Raw genomic sequence first — 21369 nt, forward strand, 5'->3', positions numbered from 1 at the left:
CCTTGCTCAGTGGGTCGGGGTTCCGGCGTTGCCGTGAGCTGTGGTGTAGGTTGCAGACGCGGCTCGGATCCCGAGTTGCTGTGGCTCTGGCGTAGGCTGGCAGCTACAGCTCCGATTCGACCCCTAGCCGGGGAACTTCCATATGCCGCAGGAGCGGCACAAGAAATAGCAAAAAGACAAAAAAAAAAAAAAAAAAAAAAAAAAAATTAGAGGAGAGACAGATCTGGCTTAAGTTGCTAGGTTGGGGGTGGATTGATTATAGGCAGTGAGAAGGAAGCAGGGAGCCCCACGAGGAGGGATTTGTATGGATCCAGGCAAGCATTGAGGGCAGCTGGACATGCGATGGCTTTTAAGGGGTCAAACAGCCTAGCACTCTCAGGAGGACGCAGATCAGCTGTATCTTCAGAGCCTGGAGTTAGTTCTAACGTCTGGGATCTGGTTCAAATATCTGGCTCTCCACTTCGAACTGTGCAATCGGGGACCAGCCTCAGTGTCCCCAGCTGTAAGGAGATGATAGTGAAGGCATTCACCTTTCGGTGTAGCTCTGCAGATTCATAACAGGCCCACTCAGGATGCCTGGTTTCAAAGAAAGCATCCATGCAGGTTAACCGTTATTATTACTAAGGCAGTTGTTGCTGTGCATGTGGTTGCCTCACAGTTACCCAAGAAGCTTTGCGAATCCTGACCCTTTAATTTAACTTATTTCAATTAACATTTTTGAGGTATCTGAGGTCCTTCAATTTAATTTAACTTATTTCAGTTAACATTTTTGATTGTTAAAAATTGAAGCACTCCAAAATGATAGAGTGAAAAGTCATGTGAAAAGTGAAAAGCCACCTCCGGGGTCCCCAGATATAGCCACTGTTGGCAGTGCTTCTACACATGACAAATGTATGTATACACCTAGGCCCTTTGGTCTACACACACATTAGACTGTTTCAGAATCAAATCCAGGTTCAGTCTTCTTCCTGGCCATGTGACCTTGAGCAAGAGATTGATTTTATTTCCTCAGCTGTACAATGGGAATGAGCATCGTATTATCTGTATCCTGATGTTTTTGTGTGAATTTTATGAGTTAATTTATAAAAAGCACTTAGCATGGTCCTTCGTACGTAGGAAGTGCTCCCTAAAATGTGTTTATTCTCAGTCACTTCTCTTTTTCATAACGGCCTAGTATTTCACCGTTAGTCCCTACCGGTGAACAATTAGGTGCATTCATTCACTCAAAAATATTTCTTGAGCACCTACTCTGTGCCAAGCCCCATGATGAGCTGCAATAAGACCTTGATACCAGGTTCTTCACCCACATGTCTGGGTATATGGCTAGGAACTGCCGGTACCCAAAGTCACTTAATTTTAAGATGGTACTATACTGTCAGTGGCTTTCCAAGGGATTGCCCGATGATGAGCGCGCCCACCTTCAGGGCTGGGCTGGAACCCGCACTTTTGGGACGGTAGTTTCGGGAACTGCTGCCTTTCTCAGAGAAAGCTGCTGACGTGGGCGTCGGCACCGCAGGCCTTTGGCTTGGAAGCCGGGGCCCCTGAGAGGCCCGGGGCGCAGCCACACCCCTGGGGGGGAGGGCGGCGAGGGCGCCCCAAGGGGAGTGGACAGCCCCCCTGTCAGTCTTCCCCGAGTCCGGGAGTGTAAGCCGAGCAGGGAGAAGGTGGGCCTCATCCAGGGGGAAGGCGAGGAGGAACTTCCTGCCCGCGCGCGCACTCGCCGGCCCTGGGCGCGCAGGCTGGGGGCGGAGGCGCGTCAAGGTCAGCCTGGACCGAGGTGGCAGCCTGCCTAGGGGCGGGAGACCCTCCTGGGGAGCTGGCTGCGGCCTCCAAGAGCCTCGGCCATATTGAACAGCCACAGCTGAGCCGTCTTTGTCTGCAAAGTCCTTTCCCAAGTTCCAGGGACGTCCCCTGTGCCTGGCACAGGAAGAGCCACCAGCAGTCCTTACACTGAGTTGGAGCCGGGACACCCATTTACAGCTTGCGGCGGGCTTGGAACCTTGAGACTCCGACTCACGTAAGCACCCTGAATCGATTCCCACCAGTCCTTGAGGGGAGCGAACTGGATCACGACCCGACTTGTTGCGGGCAGAGAAACTGGGAGGTGAGATTCCCGGCCGCGCTCTTGGGACCGCATCCCCACCCCAAGACTCGGCGCTGCGAGTAGTTTGGGCTCCTTGCCCGCACTTTAGATTTCACCCTGGAGATCTTAAAGACCCTCGAGAAAAGCCACGTGGGGGGCTGGTTCCCCTGGGGCTTCCTCCCTTCCCCTGATTGCCTGATCCTCTGGAGCGTCCCCGACATCTGCAAAGATGTGGATTTGGACGTCCTCGTGGAAGCCTTGAAGCCGGTGGGGACATTCAAGAAGATCGGCAAGGTGTTCCGCCGCGAGGAGGACTCCACGGTGGGGATGCTGCAGATCGGCGAGGACGTAGACTATTTGCTCATCCCCCGCGAGGTCAGGCTGGCGGGAGGCGTCTGGAGGGTTATCTCCAAGCCCGCCACCAAGGAGGCGGAATTTCGGGAGCGGCTGATCCAGTTTCTGGAGGAAGAAGGCCGCACCCTGGAGGATGTGGCCCGCATCATCGAGAAGAGCACCCCCCACCCGCCCCAGCCCCCTAAAAAGCCCAAGGAGCCCGGATCGAGGAGGAGAGTCCCGCAGATGGTGACGCCACCTCCTCGGCTGGTCGTGGGTACTTATGACAGCAGCAATGCCAGTGACAGCGAGTTCAGCGACTTTGAAACCTCCAGAGACAAGGATGACAAGGACCACAAAGGCACGGGGCGTGGAAGGAGGCTGCGCAAAATGCCTGTCAGTTACCTGGGCAGCAAATTCCTTGGGAGCGACCTGGAGAGCGAGGATGACGAGGAACTGGTTGAGGCCTTCCTGCGGCGAGGAGAGAAGAAGCCCAGTGCCCCGCCGGCCCGCCGCCGTGTGACCCTGCCAGTGCCCATGTTTGAGGACAATCCGGGACCCCAGCTGTCCAAGGCTGATAGATGGCGGGAATATGTCAGCCAGGTGTCCTGGGGGAAGCTGAAGCGGAGGGTGAAGGGCTGGGCACCGAGGTCCAGCCCAGGGGTGGGTGAGGCCCGGCAGGCCTCTACCAGGGTGGAGAGGGATGGCGCATCGGTGCCAGGCAGCTCAAGCCTCGGGGAGGACAGGGGAAATGCAGGAGATGGGCGGGTGCCTGAGAATCCCCCAAGTCGGTGGAGACCCAAAATCAATTGGGCCTCCTTCCGTCGTCGCAGGAGGGAGGAAGCCCCAACTAGAGCTCAGAGAACAGAGGCTGCAGATGATCAGAGGGCAGAGGTAGTAGTGGTCCCGGGGGCAGAGGCCATAGCTCTCCAGGGGGCAGAAGCTGTGGATAATCAGAGGGCTGAGGCCCCTGCTGCTCAGGGGGCAGAGGACCCAACTGTCCAGAGAGTAGAGGCTGCAGATAATCAGAGGGCAGAGGCCCTAGCTGTCCAGGGGGCAGAGGCGCCAGCTGTCCAGAGGGCAGAGGCCATTCCTGACCAGAGGGCAGAAGCTGCATGTAGTCAGAGGGCAGAGGCCCTGGCTGTCCAGGAAGCTGAATCCTCAGCTGCTTGGAGAGCCACAGGGGCAACCCCAGGAGCCAGGACCCGGAAACCGGTCAAGACAGTGAGGTTCCAGACCCCCGGCCGCTTTTCGTGGTTTCGAAAGCGCCGGAGAGCCTTCTGGCACACCCCCAGGTTGCCCACCCTGCCCAAGAGAGTCCCCAGGGCAGGCGAGGCCAGGAGCCTCAGGGTCCTGAGGCCTGAGGCCAGAGCAGAAGCAGAACATGAAGAGCAAGAAGATCAGCTGTGAGGCAAGGGCAGGGGGGGTCACAGAGGACCCTGCCACCTGTCACAGTATTGGCCAGCCAGGGTGTGTCCCTGACTCCCCTGCACTTGGGCAGAGATGCTATAATCTGTCCCCACACTTGAAAATGGAGATAAATCAAGGGCCTGGCAGTGCCCCTCTAATCTCCGCCTAACACCCCTCTTTTTTCTTGCTAAAATTGTATCTTTCATGCATTGATTTAAAAAAAAAAAAATACAGACTAGGGAGCTCGCATCATGCAGCAGCAGAAACGATCCAATTAGGAACCATGAGGTTGCAGGTTTGATCCCTGGCCTCGAACATTGGGTTGGGGATCTGGTGTTGCAGTGAGATGTGGTGCAGACGCGGCTTAGATCTGGCATTGCTGTGGCTGTGGCGTAGGCTGGCAGCTGTAGCTCCAATTAGACCCCTCACCTGGGAACCTCCATATACCGCGGGTGCAGCCCTTAAAAAAGAAAAAAAAAAATACAGACTCTTCATAGCAACTCAAAGAATGTAAAGAAACCTATAGAACGGGGTTGCATCTCCCAAGATTTTAACTTCCTCAAGTGCAACTCTAGGTGCTCCACTTGAAAAGGGAGGCAGGGGAGAAATTCCTTCCCCTTCCCCTTTTTTCTTCACCATCTTGCCTGAACACTTACATTGACTGCCTCCTTGAACTTAAAAAGAAGGCACAGGTCAATATGCAAATAAACATGTTTACAAACTTATTTCCTGCCTCTGGGCCCAGCAACTGAAGAATGCTCCAGGGTGGTTTTGTCATGCCCTGTGTCCCCTTCATTCCCACCTCCATGATGGTGACCGTGTTCACCTCACTTTGCCTGCCATCCCTACACTTGATGGGTCCAGGGCTTGCCATTTACATGCGTTGTCCCATCGTGGTTCCCAGGTACAGAAGAATCACTAGGGAAACGTGTCCAAAATGAAGGTTCTGGGGCCCTTCATGCCAGAGCTGTGAATTGCTAGGGTGAGCTGTGCAAGCCAGGAGTCTGTTTCCATCAAGCCCCACAAACATCTCCTGGAGCAGCTAGGCTGCTGAACACCTTGAGAAAAATCACTGCAATAGGAACAGGCCACAAGGTGGACTGCGGTGTGTTGGTGAGCAGTATGCTGGGACTGGAGCTTTTAATCATGAGATCAGGTTGCTGCAGCTCTGGGAGCTGGGGACATCTCTGCTCGTTGTCTCGTGTCTCCCCCTCCCCCACCCTCACCAGGGGAAAAAGAGACAGTAAACGACCACTCCCCAGCCCGGATACAAGCAGGAGAAAAAGGAATTCGTGGAGGGAGGTCTGAAAACCAGCTTGGTCCTCCTGACTGGCAGGAGTCCTGGCCTGAGCTTCTTAGACCTGATTCAGTAGGTTTGTGGGTCTGGCCCCGGCCTGAGAATATGCATTCCTAAGAAGGCCCCAGGAGATGTGAATGCAGCAGGTTTCAGGATCTTATTTTGAGAACTACTGCTCTATGGGAAAGTCCACTTCCTGCAGCCCGGCGTTCAAACAACAGGCAGAGCCTTGAAGCCGCTAGGCGGTGGACCAGTGCTCCATGCACCTTTCGTGCTCAAGAGCCGTCGCGCCCACAATCTTAGCCATCGGTCTTGGCGCGCCACCTGGTGGATATCTGGGCCACGGCAACTGGCCTGAGTTGACGTTACCTTCACAGGCCTGGGCGTGGGGCGGGGGGAAGCGGCCTGTGTGAGGGGCGGGACCTTGCGGCCGGGCTTGAGGGGGCGGGAGCACCGGATAAGTGGAAAGGGGTGTTGTTTTTTGTTCCTGGAGCCCTAGCTTCTCCCTCCTGGCGGTTGTTGGACCAACTCACATCCCCAGGAATCTCAGGGAACCCGTCTCAGTTTGATCAGGTCCAAGGGCGGGACAGTTCCTGTCTAGGTCCCAGGAGGAGGAGGGGAGCAAGCTCCCGGCACCACCGGAATAGTCAGGGGTTACACGTGAATAAACCCGGATCGCCATAGACCTGGCTTGGGGCTTTTGCACAGGCTGTTCCTGCCTCCTTTGTGCGTTTCCCTCGGCCATCGGCCAGCCTCATCCCTCTCCCCTCCTGCCCTCCGGATTTTTCTCTCCTGCAACCACCCCCGCGCAGGGCAGTAGCTTGTACTCGTCTAGGAAGCTTAGGACCTTCGCTGCCTCCCACCCGCTGCCCCGCATGATGCTTACGGAGGGCCTGCACTTGTCCGTCTCGCGTCCTGCCACAGCCTGGGACCCGGGCCTGGATCCACGTCTTTGGTGGCCCGCCCGGCTCCCTCGAGCCTTTCCCGAGTCGCCGCCCTCTTCAGAGGCCGCCGCTTCTCCTCCATCCTCTTCTGGCAGCTCCCGGGCTTCCCGCGCAGGGACCAACCCGCGGCTGCGGGGCCTCTGAGGACTCTGCGCTCCGCGCTGTCCAGGCAGTAGTGTTGGGCCTGGACGCGCGGACACGGCTGGAGACACTCCTCTCGTGTCCCCTCAGTTTGGTTCCCACCCGGATGTAGGCTTCTAGCGCTTTCCTTGCCAAGCGTGTCTGGGATCGGGTTGCCAAGTCGGCGCAGTTCATCGGTCATTCAGCAGTTAGAAGCTGATCAGCCACGGGGCCTAACGGACCCCAGGAGCCGCCCAGCCCGCCAGCGCAGTGCCTAAGTGGCTCTGCGGCCCCTCCCGCAACTCTCCTCCCCTCCCCTCCCCCAACACCGCGAAGGCCCCTCGGCCCCAGCCACCTGCTGGCCCATGGGCACTGGTGGCAAATGGGAGTGAGCAAGGGGACGCTCTCTGGAAAACTGCTCCAGCCCAGCCGTAGTGGCAGCAGCAGCGACGTGAGACAGGGGTTCCACAAACCAGGCCAATCTGCCTGGTTTGTGGAACCTCAGCAGCTCATCGACCTGGGGCCATAGCACTTCCCCAGGGCGGCAGCAGGCCCTGCGTTCCTGATCTTCGGACAACCTGACCTTCCCTTTTTGTACTTTGCATGCAATACCCGCCTCACCAGTGCCCGCCATCAACAAAGGAAGTCAGGTGGGATGGACTGGGAGCTTGGGGTTCGTAGATGCAGACTGTTGCCTTTGAAACGGATAAGCAATGAGATCTTGCTGTGTAGCGCTGGGAACTATGACTAATCACATGATGGAGCATGATAATGTGAGAAAAAAGAGTCTATACATGTATGTGTAACTGGGTCACCACGCTGTACAGTAAAAAATTGACAGAACACTGTAAACCAGCTATAATGAAAAAAGTAAAAATCATTATATTTTTAAAAAAACAAAGGAAGTCAGTATGCTGTTTAGAAACAAAGTGTGGCAGGTGGCAGTCAGTGCTCTGAAATAAAGTGAGGATATTCGGGGAGAGTTATGGTTTTAACAGGGTGGGAAGCCCTCCCTAGGGATGTGACCTCTGAAGATAGACCCACATGAAGTGAAAGACAGGGGCCCTGAAATCATCCTGGAGAAGGACACTCTAAGCAGCAGGAACCTCGAATGCAAAGGCCTTGAGGCAGGAATGTGCCTGGTGTGTTCCCTGAACAGCAAGGAGACCTGGCAGGCTGAGTCATGGGAGTGGTGGGCAGTGAGGCAGAGAAGGGACATGGGGACAGAGTGAGTAGACCAATGCCATCCAAGAGAAATTTCCGTGGTGATGGAAATGTCCTCTTTTGCACTGGTATGGTAGCCGAGGGCCATGTGTGGCTTTGAGCACCTGTGATGTGACTGGTGTGGCTGAGGAAATGGGTGCTCACTCTTCTTTAATTTTAATTACATTTAAATGTAAACTACCCCTTGCAGCCATTGGTTACCCTGTTGGTCAGAGCAGGTCTAGACAACCATAAGGACTTTGGCTTTGACCTCGTGGAAACCTTGACATAGGAAGCCTTGATTGATTGATTGCTTGATTGATTGGTTGATTGATGGTCTTTTTAAGGCCGAACCCACGGCATATGGATGTTTTTAGGCTAGGGGTCACATTGGCGTTGTGGCCACTAGACTACGCCACAGCCACAGCAATGCCAGATCCAAGCTGTGTCTGTGACCTACACCACAGCTCATGCAACGCTGGATCCTTAACCCACTGAGTAAGGCCAGGGATCAAACCCACATCCTCAAGGATACTAGTCAGATTCTGTTAAGCCACGATGACAGGACTTCCAAGAATCCTTTAAAAGGTAAGAGAGGGGAGAGACTGGATCAGACCTTGTTGCAGGACTTACATACAGAGAAACGAGACCCTGAGTCTTTTTACCAGGATGCAGTGTTTATTCGTGCTGGCACTGGCTCAGCGGATTCATATGCAAAGGCTGAGCCCCAAATGCAAAGGGGCATCGCCTTATATACCCGGTTAGTGTTCCCACCACATCTAAATTTCTTTGTCCCCCTTATAAGGTGTTCTATAAATTTTGAGCAGACAGTTATAGATACCTCTGTGCTTATGGATACAGGTTATGCTACATTGTTGCAGAACTGCACCTGCGCACACAGATGCTGGTGTTGCGTGTTGCCTTCCTTTGTTCTGGGAGGGCCCTTCCCCCTCCCCTCTACACTCCCTCCTTTGATGCTCTGATCCCTTTCTCAGGGTCAAAGAGAATCATCGAATCATCTTGGGCTAGAGGTTTATATTTCCACAGAATCATCACATGTGTGGTTGTTTTTCTCTCCACTATGGCTTCAGTGAGGCCGGAGACAGATCTTGTAGCCAGAGGAGCCAGACAGGGTAAGATCAAGCAGCCTCCTGAGATCATGAGCACGACACCTATGAGGGTTTTGAATCCCCCAAAGGTTGAAAACCATCCCCCAAATAGCTCTCCAGGGTCCCAGCCCTTCCAAATCTGTACGGGAACATGGGGACGTGTGCCACTTTTCTAATGTTTGTGGCTATGTTAGCTACAGCCTGGCTGTCGTCATCTACCTGGAGGCAGCAGTTAGATTGGTTAAATTTTCTGCGTACTCCTCTCTCCTCTGCTAATAAGTAATCTAGGGCTAGGTGGTTCTGGTAAATAGCTGTGCGCATTTGTGACTGTTATTTTGCCATGAGTTCCAGGGCCGTGGCTGTTTGGTTAGTAATAATTTCCAGTACCGCCTGTAACCTGATGACTGGATTGAGCATATACATAGGGATCTGGTAGCCCCAACTCCCGTCTTGTGCCCAAGTGGCTGGGCCATGTGTTTCAATAATTCTCCAGGGTGGCCATTCTTCCCCCCATCTTTGTTGTCCCCTTATCATAGGACTTCTCTTGGTTTTAACTTTTAGCCTCTGATAAAGGGGAACCCCTAACTTTTCTCCCTCCTGGTTAGGTAGGAGGAAAAATCCCGGTTGGTTTATTACAATGGTGCACCTCCCTTTCTATCAAGCGGGGAGTTGTGTATCTGCTTTTTCTGCATATCCAAAACAGCCCATCAGGTGCCCTCCAGTGTTTGGGGTTGTTAAGAGTGAGGCTGTCCCAGTGTTTACAGCTATGCCACAGAATGGATTGGCCTCCTCTTCAGCATGTATGGTACAATTGACTGTGGCTTGATAGGGAGAGGATTGACACTGGGAAATGCTTACTGCGGAGGCCAGGGCCCAATGCCCGGTAGGAGTATTTGGCCACCATTTGAAACTGATAGAGTCCCAAGAAAGTCTTCTTTGACATGGAGTTTCTCCTACCCACTGTGTGTAATCAGGTCCTGTTCTACTAATACACTCTTCTCCAGTTACCTCTGAGGCCAAAACCCAGCTTCAGGGTTGGTTATTTTCTCTCTCCATTATGGAATGATTCCATTGAAGCAAATGGAGTGCATTTAGGCTGGTCCCCTTCCAAGGCCATTCTTCACTCATAAGGGCCCCTCCACAAACCCAAGTGAGTGACACTGAACTGATGGGCAAGTCTCTCAGCTAGGTCCATGAAAAGGTTCTTCCCTAGGGTGGGGCAGTCCCAGTCTGGACCTAGGTCCTTCCTGAGTTGGTCCTAGACTGGGCTTGACCCCGATTGTGGGGGCCTTGGACCTGCCTGTTGTTTTGGTTTTTGTATAGTTTCTCCAGCGAGTTGGGGCTGGGCGTGATCCTGAACGTTCCCTCCATCAGATATGTCCCAATGCCCGCTATATGTCCAACAGGCCCAAGCCCCTGGGTCTTTTCTCCTTGGTCCCAGGCAAGTGCGCCCCTCTGGGTATTTTGTCTTTATCCATCCCATCCAATACCGTTTACCATTATATGCCCAAAGGGTGGAGGGGGTACCTTGAGAACAAGCAGCTGGTTGGTAGGCATAGGAGGTGAAGGACACTCCAGCCCGCTCCCGACACCAAGTCTTTCCTCTACACTTAGCACAAGCGGTGGAATTTGAGTCTACGAAAGGGGCGAAAGGGGCCCAGACCAGAAGCAACCAATAGCAACAAAACATCATACCCAGAAGGTGAAGCAGAGCTCGTGCTTCTGCCACATTCCAGTCAGCCGGAGCAGTCTCTGCTAACCCTGTGGCAAAGATTAGAACAGTGACCACAATAACAGACAAGCACAAGGGGTGGCAGCACAACAAGGGGCCAGAAATGAGGAAGACCCCCAGTCTGTTTATTCCGTCTGGTGGCTGATTCCTCAAGCTTCTGCCGTGCACAGGCTAGTCAGCCTCCAGAGTGACTAGCGCAGGGCTGCAGCTTGCCTCTTTCGAGTGGGCAGCCTGCGCGGCCTGGAGGGATCAGGGATGCACACCCAGTCTCGAGAGGCTGGTTTTGCTCTGCTGTGGTCAATCCCAGGAGCTGCTTCTGCCACCTTTCCTGAAGTAGGGGTGGATAAAATGACAGTAAACGGGCCCCTCCAAAGAGGTTGTGATGGCTGGACAGTCCATTCTTTTGCCCATACAGCATCCCCTGGTTTGAAGGTCTGCGGTTAGACTTACAGGCAGCCGTTCCCTAGCCCACTGATGGACGGTGGCCAGGGTGGAACCTAGCGCCTGCGTCTGTTGTCTCGGGATGAGGTTCCCTAATTCCTTTAAGTCCCCCCTTATACCCTTAATGAGAGGAGGGGGGCACCCGTGGAGGATTTCATAAGGAGAAAACCCAGTCTGTCTAGTAGGACTGGACCTAAATCTTAGCAAGGCTACTGGCAAGAGCTGGCTCCAAAGTAGGTGTGTCTCCTGGCACAGTGTGCTTAATTGTCATTTCAGAGTCCAGTTTATCCATTCCACCTTCCACAGCTCCACAGCTCTGGGGCCGATAAGCTGTGTGTGACTTCCGCGTGATTTTTGATCCCTTTGCCACCAATTGCACTACTTCTGCCACAAATGTCAGTCCGTTGTCTGATCCAATGGTGATGGGAATCCCAAATCGGGGAATGATTTCCTTTAGGAGAAATCAAGCCACCTCATGTGCCTTCTCAGTGTGAGTAGGGAAGGCCTCTACCCACCCAGAGAACACACACACAAAGCCTAACAGGTATTTGCAGCCTCGGACCCAGGGGAGCACAGTGAAGTCCACAACTACATTTTCGAATGGGGCCCCTCCAACACCTTGTATCCCGGGGCAGCCCTTGGCCCCTGGCGTGGGTTATTTCGTGCATATGTCTCACACTGTTCGCATGTTCCCCGGGCTCTGCTGGCAAGCCGAGGGATGTAGAGGTGTCGGCCCAGTGTAGTCTCGAGAACCGCCGGGCCAATGTGCATCTCCTGATGAAACTGTTTGACAAAGGCTGGAGCCAGGGCCTCAGGAATTGCAACTCGGCTGTCTTCTAATTTCCACCATCCACTTGGGAGGCAGTTTCCTTTTTCGGTGGAACCAGGTGCTTTCATGCTGTGAGTAGCTTGGGTCCCATTGTGCCAGCGGGCTAGGGAACAGTGCAGCTGTCAGGGCCACTGATTGTGTCGTCCCCCTTGGAGGCTTTGAGTTTTGCTTCTTCGTCTGCTTTACGGTTTCGCCAAGCGACTGTGGTGTCCCCCTTTTGATGTCCCCGACAGTGTGTGACTGCCACCTTTCTAGGGGCCCACACAGCATCTAAAGAGTTCAAAGATCTCTTTGCCATACTTTATGTCCTTTCCTCCTGAGTTGATTAGCCCCTTTCTTTCTATAAAGCCCCCTCACATGGAGGGTGGCGAAGGCATATTTGGAGTCAGTGTATATATTGACATGTATCCCTGCTGCCAGTTGGAGGGCTCAGGTTAGCACAATGAGCTTTGCCCTTTGTGTGGCAGTCCCTTTTGGCAGACCCTTTGCTCCAGTGGTGGAATGTAAGGTCACCGCAGAATACCCAGCAACACGTTTTCCCTCTTACAAAGCTGCTACCATTGGTGAAATATTCAGCATCTGGGTCTTGGAGGGGCTGGTCTGTTAAATCCGGCCGGCTGGGAAGTACCTCATCCGTGACTTCAACGCAGTCCTGATCTGGCTGGCTGGGCGATACAGATTGTCGGGCTGCGGGGTTTAGGGTCCTCGCTGCCTCCAGGCCAGTGCACAGACCTTTGCATAACATTCCTTGATATTTGACCATCGGGGCATTAGCCAGCCAGTATTGTCCCTTCTATTCCATTGATGTCAGCCCCGAATGTGGCTCACGCACTGTTAGTTCTTGTCCCATAGTCAATTTATCAGTTTCTGACACTAAGAGTGCTGTGGCTGCAAGTGCCCGCAGGCAGGGTGGCCACCCCTGGGCAAGAATCAAGTTGTTTGGAAAGGTATGCCACTGGATGATGCCACCACCCCAGCATTCGAATTAAGAACCCCCTACTGCGACCCGGTGCGTTCCCATAGGTACAAGAAGAAAGGCTCGGAGATGTCTGGGAGTCCCAGGCCAAGTTCACCAAGGCCGGCTCCAAGGCAGCCGGTGGGAAGAAGGCTTGAGGGAGCCCATGTGCCGCTAGGCCAGCCCCCAGCCGGCAGCCCCCAGCAGCCGGGGCGGGGGGTGGGGGGGCTCCTCTGTGCTCCCTCCGCGCTTCGCCCCGCCTCGACCCGGGCTCAGAGTTCCGCTGTGCTGCGCGGCGCTAAGCGGCTGCCCACTGCTTGCTTTTCCAGACCCTCCTCTGCAGGTGGCACAGGCGGCGCCTTTTTTCCGCGGGCTGACTCGGAGCCCGCGCTCCCATTCCTGCTTCATCCTGGGCTTTCTTCTCCTGGGGAGCGCCACCGCCCCTGCCCCTGGGGCCCTGCGAGTCGCCTGGCCCAGCGCTCCCCAGACGCTTGATCTTCGGGCTCAGACTCCTCGCTCTCCGCATCCTCCGACTCCCGTTTTTCCACGGGGCCACCATTCCCCACGTTGCCTTTGGCGCCTTTGAACCTCCTGCCTTCGCAGGCTTTTTCCTTTTCTTCCTCCATCACCTCGGCCACTTCCTGGACCGCCAGGAGCGCCATTAGCCCTGGGAGGACTCGCCCCACTTCATCTTCCTCGGCACCGCCCCAGGTCCCCAGCGGGCCACACGGAGCCTGCCTTCCTTGGAATGCGGTCTTCGGCCCAACCCTTGCGGCGATGCTTTCCCGCAGGTGCCCATCGTCGTTGGCCTTCCTCAGGACCATGGCGTCCACCTGGCAGCCTGAACCTCCATTTAAGTTCTGGAAGTGTCCTTGGCCATGATGGTCAAGACCTTGGGAAGGGCGTCTTTCTTGCCTTTCTTGTCGCTCCAGCCCAGGGGCTCAGATCACAGAAATGATTTCACCATCTCACCGGTGCAAGGGTCTGAGGGGTCTGTATAAGCCCCAGTGACCACAAACTCGGGATTGTCCAGCCCCTCTTTTTCTGGGTCCCCAGTTTCCTGCGATTGACTTTGGGAGGCATCACTGTCCATGGTCCCTTCCTCCCACCTGAGAAGGACCCAGTACGTTGGGGAATTAGCTCCAGTACTCTTGGATGTTCAGGCTGATGGACTCAGCCCCGGCGGCGGGGGTGGGGGGAGTGGGGTGTGTCTTTCTCTGTCTCCCTCTTTTTGTCTTCATCCTTCACCGTTGCCAAGGCCAAGAACTCGCAGAGACCCTCTCCAAGCTCTTTGCTCAGGAGGGCCCACATCTTAATGAGCTCTTTGGCAGTGACCTGGAGCATGGTCCGGCACACGCTCTGTTACCCCTGCTCAAGTCCTCCTGATCCATCTCCTCAATCACGACACTCAGGCTGTCCCAGGAAGAGTCTGCGACTCCCGCCTCGCCGACCTGGAAAGCAGGCCTTCTTGGTGCCTCTTCTTGCCCTTCTGGGGCAACCTGCTGCTGCTGGCTCTGTTTCTGCAACCCTGAAGGCCCATCTTAGCATTCCTGGCTGTGTAAGAAGAGGGACCAGCCTCCTCTCTGACTGCTGGCTTGGACCCCAGAGCCAGGATATCTGAAGCAGGAGGGGCGAGGATTTCTTTCCTTTTTTCTTTTTCCTGTGTCTACAAATTTAAAAGTGACTTAAAGTAATGAACAGTCAAGGAGTTCCCATCGTAGTTCAGCAGAAATGAACTAGTATCCATGAGGACGTGGGTTTGATCTCTGGCCTCCCTCAGTGGGTTAAGGATCTGGCGATGCCATGAGCTGTTTTATAGGTTGCAGACTTGCCTCGGATTCGGCATTGCTGTGGTTGTGGTTTAGGCCAGCAGCTATAGCTCCGATTGGACCCCTGGCCTGGGAACCTCCATATGTCTCTGGTGCGGCCCTAAAAAGACAAAAAAAAAAAAAAAAAAAAAAGTAGTCATTATCTCACAGTTTCTGAGGGTTGGGGATCTGGGAGCAGCTTAGCGGGGTGATTCTGGCTCAGGGTCTCTCATAAGGTTGCAGTTAGGATGTTGGCTGAGGCTGCAGTCATCTCAAGGCTCATTTGGGACCAGCACACATGCCTCCAGAATGGCTCATTCCCATGACTTTTGGCCAGAAGCCTCAGTTCCTCTCCATAGGGCTGCTTGAGTGCAGAGTGAGTGACTGCAGGGAGAGACAGAGCAAGAACGCCACAGAGCCTTAGGTGACTTGATCTCAGAAGTCATACAGTGCCACTTCTGCCATGTTCTACTTGTTAGAAGTGAGTCTCCAAGTTCAGACCTGAAGGGCAATAGAATTTTTTTTTTTTTTTGGTCTTTTTATGGCTGCACCTGTGGCATACGGACACTCTCAGGCTAGGGGTCAAATCGGAGCTGCAGCTGCCAGCCTACGCCACAGCCACAGCAACGCATGACCCAAGCCACATCTGTGACCTATGCCGCATGGATACTAGTCAGATTCGTTTCTTCTGTGCCACAATGGGAACTCCCAGACCTCCTTCAATATTGCTTTGGCCAGTACTGACTTTGGCTGGTAGTCACACGGCTACCCCCCACCCCCGTCCAAGGGTGGCAGTGATTAAAGTCCAGGAAGTTCTGTCTGATACCTGAATATAATCCAGGTTTTTTTTCGGAAGAAAGAGGGTCAGGGATCACTGTGTGGATAGCCAGTAAACAGTCCTTCATAAATGTTCTGGTTATCTTTGCTGTATAACAAACTGCCCCATAACCTGGGGCAGGGTTAAGGTTAGGGCATATATTTGGCATATATTTTGTACGTGTTCATCTCTTCTCCATGTGGCACTGGCTCCAGGGTCTCTACTAAGAGCTAAGGATTCTCTTTCAAGATGCCTTACTCCCACGGCTGGCAAGTTGGCGCTGGCTGTTACTGCGGAAATTATTCCTAATTGATACACACACAAACACACACACACACACACACCCGTGGGGACGTGCCATGGAAACACTTATGCCTGATCTCATGGAATCCTCGCAGCACCCCCTATAATGGGGTGGTTATGATCCCCAATTTACTGAGACACAGAGAAGTTTAGAGTCTTCCCCAGCATCACACAACAGGTACCTGTCAGAGCTGGGCTTAAGGAGTTTTCTTTGTGGCTCAGCAGTTTAAGAACCTGACTAGTATCCATGAAGATACCCATTCAATCCCTGGCCTTGCTCAGTGGGTTAAGGATCTGGTGTTGCTGAGAGCTGTGATGTAGGTCACAGATGTGGCTCGGATACGGTGTTGTTGTGGCTGTGGCATAGCCAGCACCTGTTTTGGTTTGGGTTTGGGTTTTTTTTAGGGTCACACCATATAGAAGTTCCCAGGCTAGGGGTCAAATCAGAGCTGCAGCTGCTGGCCTGCACCTCAGTCACAGCAACCCCGAATCCTCAACCCACTGAGTGAGTCCAGGAACCGAACCCACATCCTCATGGATACTAGTCAGGTTTGTAACCTGATGAGCCACAATGGGAACCCCCTGCAGCTCTGATTCCACCCCTAGCCTTGGAACTTCCATTTGCCACAGGTATGGCCCTAAAACAAACAAAAAACCTAAACAAATAAAACTAAAAAAAGTCTCAAGTACTTAGATTCTGCCTTGATTAGAATTATAGTTGAGAATGTTGGCTGTAGTTTCCAAAGGTGGTGATGGATGTATTTATTTGCTTGAGCTACCATAACAAAGCACCACAGCCTGAGTGCCTTCAACAAATAGAAATTTATTTTTTCACAATTCCGAAGGCCAGGAGTCTGAGATCCAGGTGTGAGCAAGGTTGGTTTTTTCCTGCAGCCTCTCCCCTGGCCCTGCAGACGGCTGTCTTCCTGCTGTGTCCTCACAAACTCTTCCCTGCCTACCTGCCTCTGTCCTAAGTTCCTCTTCTTGTAACACTGGTCATACTGGACTAGAGCCTTTTCATGCAATTTAAACTCATTTTAACTTAATTACCTCTCTAAGCATCCCATCTCCAAATGCAGTCACATTCTGAGGCACAAAGGATTAGGGTTTCAACATAGGATCTTAGATGGTTACACAGTTCTACCCATAACAATAGGAAACTCCCATTGTGGCTCAGTGGTAACGAACCCGACTAGTATCCATGAGGACGCATGTTCGATCCCTGGCCTCGTTCCATGGGTTAAGGATCTGGCATTGCCATAAGCTGTGGTGTAGGTCACAGATGTGGCTTGGATCTGGCATTGCTGTGGCTGTGGCGTAGGCTGGCAGCTACAGGTCTGATTTGACCCCTAGCCTGGGAACCTCCATATGCCTCCGGTGCAGCCCTAAAAAGACAAAAAAAAAAAAAAAAAGAATGTATAGTCCATACACACAGGGACCCGTGTCTGTGTGTTCACTGCTGTATCCCAGTGCCTAGAATTGTGTGTGGTACAGAGGAGACAGTAAATGTTAGTTGAATGAATGAATGAATGAACATGAACAAATGAATGAGTGAATGAGAAGCTTGGCTCTAAGAGGCCACTTTAACCCCATTGGTTTCATGTTGATCCCTTCTGGAATAAAATCTTCACCCTGAGACCGTTGTTCCTACAAAGGTTGTTTCAAATGTTTGTGGTGGGAAATTATATTCATTGCCTGTTTTTCTTTTCTTTCTTTTTTCTTTTTTTTTTTTTTTTTTTTTTTTTTTTTTTTTTTTTGTCTTTTTAGGGCCATACCCATGGCATATGGAATTTTCCAGGCTGGGGAATGAATCTAAACTGCAGCTGCCAGCCTACACGACAGCCACAGCAATGAGGGATCAGAGCCATGTCTTTGACCTACACCACAGCTAATGGCAACACCAGATCCTTAACTCACTGAGCAAGGCCAGGAATTGAACTCACGTTTTCATGGTTATTCGTTGGGTTTGTTACCGCTGAGCTGCAACAGGAACTCCTCATTGCCTGTTTCAAAAATAGGAAATTGAAGTCATTGCTCCAGCTGGAAATATTTAACTCCCTGACTAAAGTATCACTAATCCTGTTATAATTAACTTGCTCTGTCCAGAAAGAGGGGAGCATCTCCTGGAGTTAGGAGATAGGATCCATGTGGTTTTTTCTCCTTTTATAAGTTTATATAATTGAACATAAAATAAGATTATAGCAGCTTCATTTTCTTTCTTTTTTTTTTTTTTTTTTTTTTTGTCTTTTTGTCTTTTGTTGTTGTTGCTATTTCTTGGGCCACTCCCGCGGCATATGGAGGTTCCCAGGCTAGGGGTTGAATCGGAGCTGTAGCCACCGGCCTACACCAGAGCCACAGCAACGCGGGATCCGAGCCGTGTCTACAACCTACACCACAGCTCACGGCAACGCCGGATCGTTAACCCACTGTGCAAGGGCAGGGACCGAACCCGCAACCTCATGGTTCCTAGTCGGATTCGTTAACCACTGCACCACGACGGGAGCTCCTATAACAGCTTCATTTTCAAGCAGAGGGCAGAGACAGTTTTCTTTGCTATACAGTGTTCTTAAATTTCAAATTCACCGACAACATTTGGAATCAAGAGATGCTGCCTGCCAAGGCTGAATTTCTGCTGAGCTGACTCCTGGCTCCCCCTTTCACAGGGCACAAGTCTTCCACTTGCTGGAATCCTTGTCCAGCCTGCTTCTCCACTCACAGCAGCCACCTGGCCTCTGGATATTTGAGTTTGGCAGCCCTGCTCTAGTGCAGTCTGGGAGGGAGCAAGGATCAGCCAGGGATATTTTGGCTACAAATTACAGAAAACCAAATTAGCAGAAGACATAAACAATAAGGATATTTCTTAGCTTTTCAATTAAAATTTTGTAGGAAAGAGGCTTTTGGGTATAATTAGTCAAGTGTGCTATCAAGAACCCAGAACCTTCCTATTCTTCCAGTCATTGGCTTTTGCCTCCCAGCTTGTTGCCTCATGGTTACAAGATGGCTGCCAAGCTCCAGGCATCACCTTCTCACATAACGAGCAAAAAGCAGGAAGGTGGCGGATGATGATAGAGTCTTTTCCTTTCCTGCCTCTCCTCTTTAATTCATTAGCAAAAAATTTCCCCAAAGCCCCCAACGCACTCATTGGCCAGAACTGGTTCACTCCCTACCCATCATTGCAAGGGAGTCTGTGGAAGAGGGGAGCTGGCATTTTTAGTCTCTATAGTATCATGATGGTACATGGGAAAGGGGTTGGAAACAACTCTTAGAGCAGCCAATCAACGTTATTAATGACTGCAGTGAACTCATGCCCCCTGCAAAAATAATTTTTTAAACATTGAAAGAGAGATGAAGATGTAGCTTCTTTTCTGTATCTTCAGTGGGAGGGATACTATTTTGCATCATAAATCCTTCTAAAGAATCAGCTTATGTGGTTCCCGTTGTGGCTCAGAGGGTTATGAAACCCACTAGCACCCATGAGGATGTGGGTTCAATCCCTGGCCTTGCTCAGTGGGTTAGGGATCCAGCATTGCTGTGAGCTTTGGTATAGGTTGCAGAAACGGCTCGGATCTGGGGTTGCTATGGCTGTGCCCCAGGCCAGCAGCTGCAGCCCCGATTCAGCCCCTAGCCTGGGAACTTCCATATGCTGCAGGTGCGGTCCTAAAAAGCAAAAAAAAAAAAAAAAAAAAAAAAAAAAAATCAGCTTCTGGAGTTCCCTGGTGGCCTAGTGGTTAAGAATCTGGCTGTGGGGTGGGTCAGATCCCTGGCCTGAGAATTTCCCCATCCCATGAGCACAGCCAAAAACAAAAAAGAATCCGCTTCAATAAAGGAACAATTGTGAACAATCTCCAGACATCCATCTTGTTTTCCTGTGCAGCCAGGAGCCTCCAGTGAATTTTCCTGTTACCCACCTCCTCTGTTCTCTGTTTATTTAAGCCTGTCCTTGGAAATAGAATTTGAACAAGAGTCTGGGAGATTCTCCTAGAAATTGTTGCAGTCTCTGAAGAAAATCTCCCAAAGAAACCTACATTTCTGATTGGCTGTCTTCCTTGATTATTTGTTGCCATGGTGATACCAAGATTATCTGTATTTTTTAAAGAATAGGTAATCGTAGGTCTTCTCTGTCGGATCAGGAAAGGATTAGTTCTGTCCTTCCGTGAACATTATGAAATAAAAGCCCAAGTCTTTTTTAACGAAGAAATTCAGTCATCTCAACTAAATTAACAAAAGCCCTATGTCTGAGCTCCTGCTAATAGTAATTATTAACACCAGATCCACTGCGCCATCTGGTGGTCAATTGGAGAACAGCAGGACTGTATCCATTCTAAGTCACCCAGTTTGCTCTACGTACTGTTAAAGGGGCCCTAGCAAATAATACAACAGGTTTGTTCCTGATGGTCTCAGACTGATTGGGCCAAAAGACCTGATTGCTTTTACCAACAGAATATGACATAAGTGACACAATCCTAGACCTAGCTTTTTTGTGTGTGTGTCTTTTCTAGGGCCACACCTGTGGCATGTGGAGGTTCCTGGCTAGGGGCCTAATCAGAGCTGTAGTTGCCGGCCTATGCCACAGCCACAGCAACACCAGATCCGAGCCGTGTCTGCGACCTACACACAGCTCACGGCAATGCCGGATCCTTAACCCACTGAGCAAGGCCAGGGATCGAACCAGCAACCTCATGGTTCCTAGTCAGATTCGTTAACCACTGATCCACAATGGGAACTCCTAGACCTAGCTTTTAAAGAACAGGCAGCTTCCATCTTCATCTCTTGGAGCCCTGAGCAGCTATGTACTATGTAGAGTACCATAGTACCATAAGAGCATCCTGCTCTGAGTAGGCACAGGAGAAGGAAGGGAAGCTCCGGACCTGGGAGTGAAGAAGCCGTCTTATAAAATGGATCCTCCAAGCTCCTTTGTGGATCCTGCATTGTCACTACTGTGGTCACTGTGGTAGCGAGGGTTTCATCCCTGGCCGGGATCTTCAGCACGCTGTGGGCACAAAAAGAAAGAAAGAGGAGTTCCCATCACGGCGCAGCAAAAATGAATCTGACTAGGAGCCATGAGGTTGCGGGTTCGATCCCTGGCCTCGCTCAGTGGGTTAAGGATCTGGTGTTGCCATGAGCTGTGGTGTAGGTGGCAGACGCGGCTGCGATCTGGCGTGGTTGTGGCTGTGGCATAGGCTGGCAGCTGTAGCTCTTGATTAGACCCCTAGCTTGGGAATTTCCATATGCCGCAGGCGTGGCCCTAAAAAGGCAAAAGACAGACAGAAAGGAAGGAAGGAAGGGAGAAAGAAAGAAAGAAGGAAGGAAGGAAAGAAAGAAAAAGAAAATGAATCCTTCTGCCTCAGCTGATGCCCCCAGAGCAGAGATGAACACCCACCCAAACCTTTCTGACTTCCTGACCCACAAAATCTGAATTCTGAATTCTGGCTTCCAGGTACTTGATAAATGCCTGTCGGATTGTTTAGTGTATAAACTCCTTCCTTCTCTGCAGCCTCTTGCCTTTGGCCTCTCATATATCTTATATATCTCTCATATATCTCACTGTATCTCCATATCCCAGCTACCCCGAGGTAGCTGATTATGCTCTTTTCTCACCTTCTTGAGCATCCATCCTCCAGCAGCTTTAAAACCTAACCTCAGAAGTTTTAGGAAGGAAGTTGTCTCCCCCAGGACCTCAGAATGTGACCTTCTTTGGAAATGGAGCTGTTGCAGATATAATTAGTTAAATTAAAATGAGATCAGGAGTTCCCACTGTGTTATCGTGGGTTAAGAATCCAAGTGCAGAGGCTTGGGTTTAATCCCTGGCCAGGGAGCTTCCATATGCTGCAGGTGCAGCCATTAAAAAATAAAAATAAAGGAGTTCCCGTTGTGGCGCAGTGGTTAACGAATCTGACTAGGAACCCCGAGGTTGCAGGTTCGATCCCCTGCCTCGCTCAGTGGGTTAAGGATCCGGCGTTGCCATGAGCTGTGGTGTAGGTCGCA

At 51.8% G+C, this 21369-nt stretch overlaps 2 protein-coding genes across 2 annotated transcripts; one reads left to right on the plus strand and one right to left on the minus strand.

The window, feature by feature from the left end:
- On the plus strand, positions 802–4551 carry CCDC8 (coiled-coil domain containing 8). Its single transcript, XM_003127233.4, has one exon. The coding sequence runs from the start codon at positions 2411–2413 to the stop codon at positions 3824–3826; it is 1416 nt and encodes a 471-aa protein (XP_003127281.1). The 5' UTR covers positions 802–2410; the 3' UTR covers positions 3827–4551.
- PNMA8B (paraneoplastic Ma antigen family member 8B) lies at positions 7839–20994 on the minus strand. The gene is given in 7 exon segments (XM_021097553.1): positions 7839–13300; positions 13303–13562; positions 13564–13643; positions 13645–13820; positions 13823–13888; positions 13891–14122; positions 20983–20994. Coding segments are annotated over 7 exon segments (1266 nt in total). The 3' UTR covers positions 7839–12860.

Source organism: Sus scrofa, chromosome 6 (genome assembly GCF_000003025.6).
Source record: "Sus scrofa isolate TJ Tabasco breed Duroc chromosome 6, Sscrofa11.1, whole genome shotgun sequence".
NCBI classification, from domain to species: domain Eukaryota; kingdom Metazoa; phylum Chordata; class Mammalia; order Artiodactyla; family Suidae; genus Sus; species Sus scrofa.

What these genes read in the sequence shown, in the direction of transcription:
- CCDC8 (XM_003127233.4), top strand. Translation starts at nt 2,411, where the DNA reads ATGCTGCAGATCGGCGAGGACGTAGACTATTTGCTCATCCCCCGCGAG.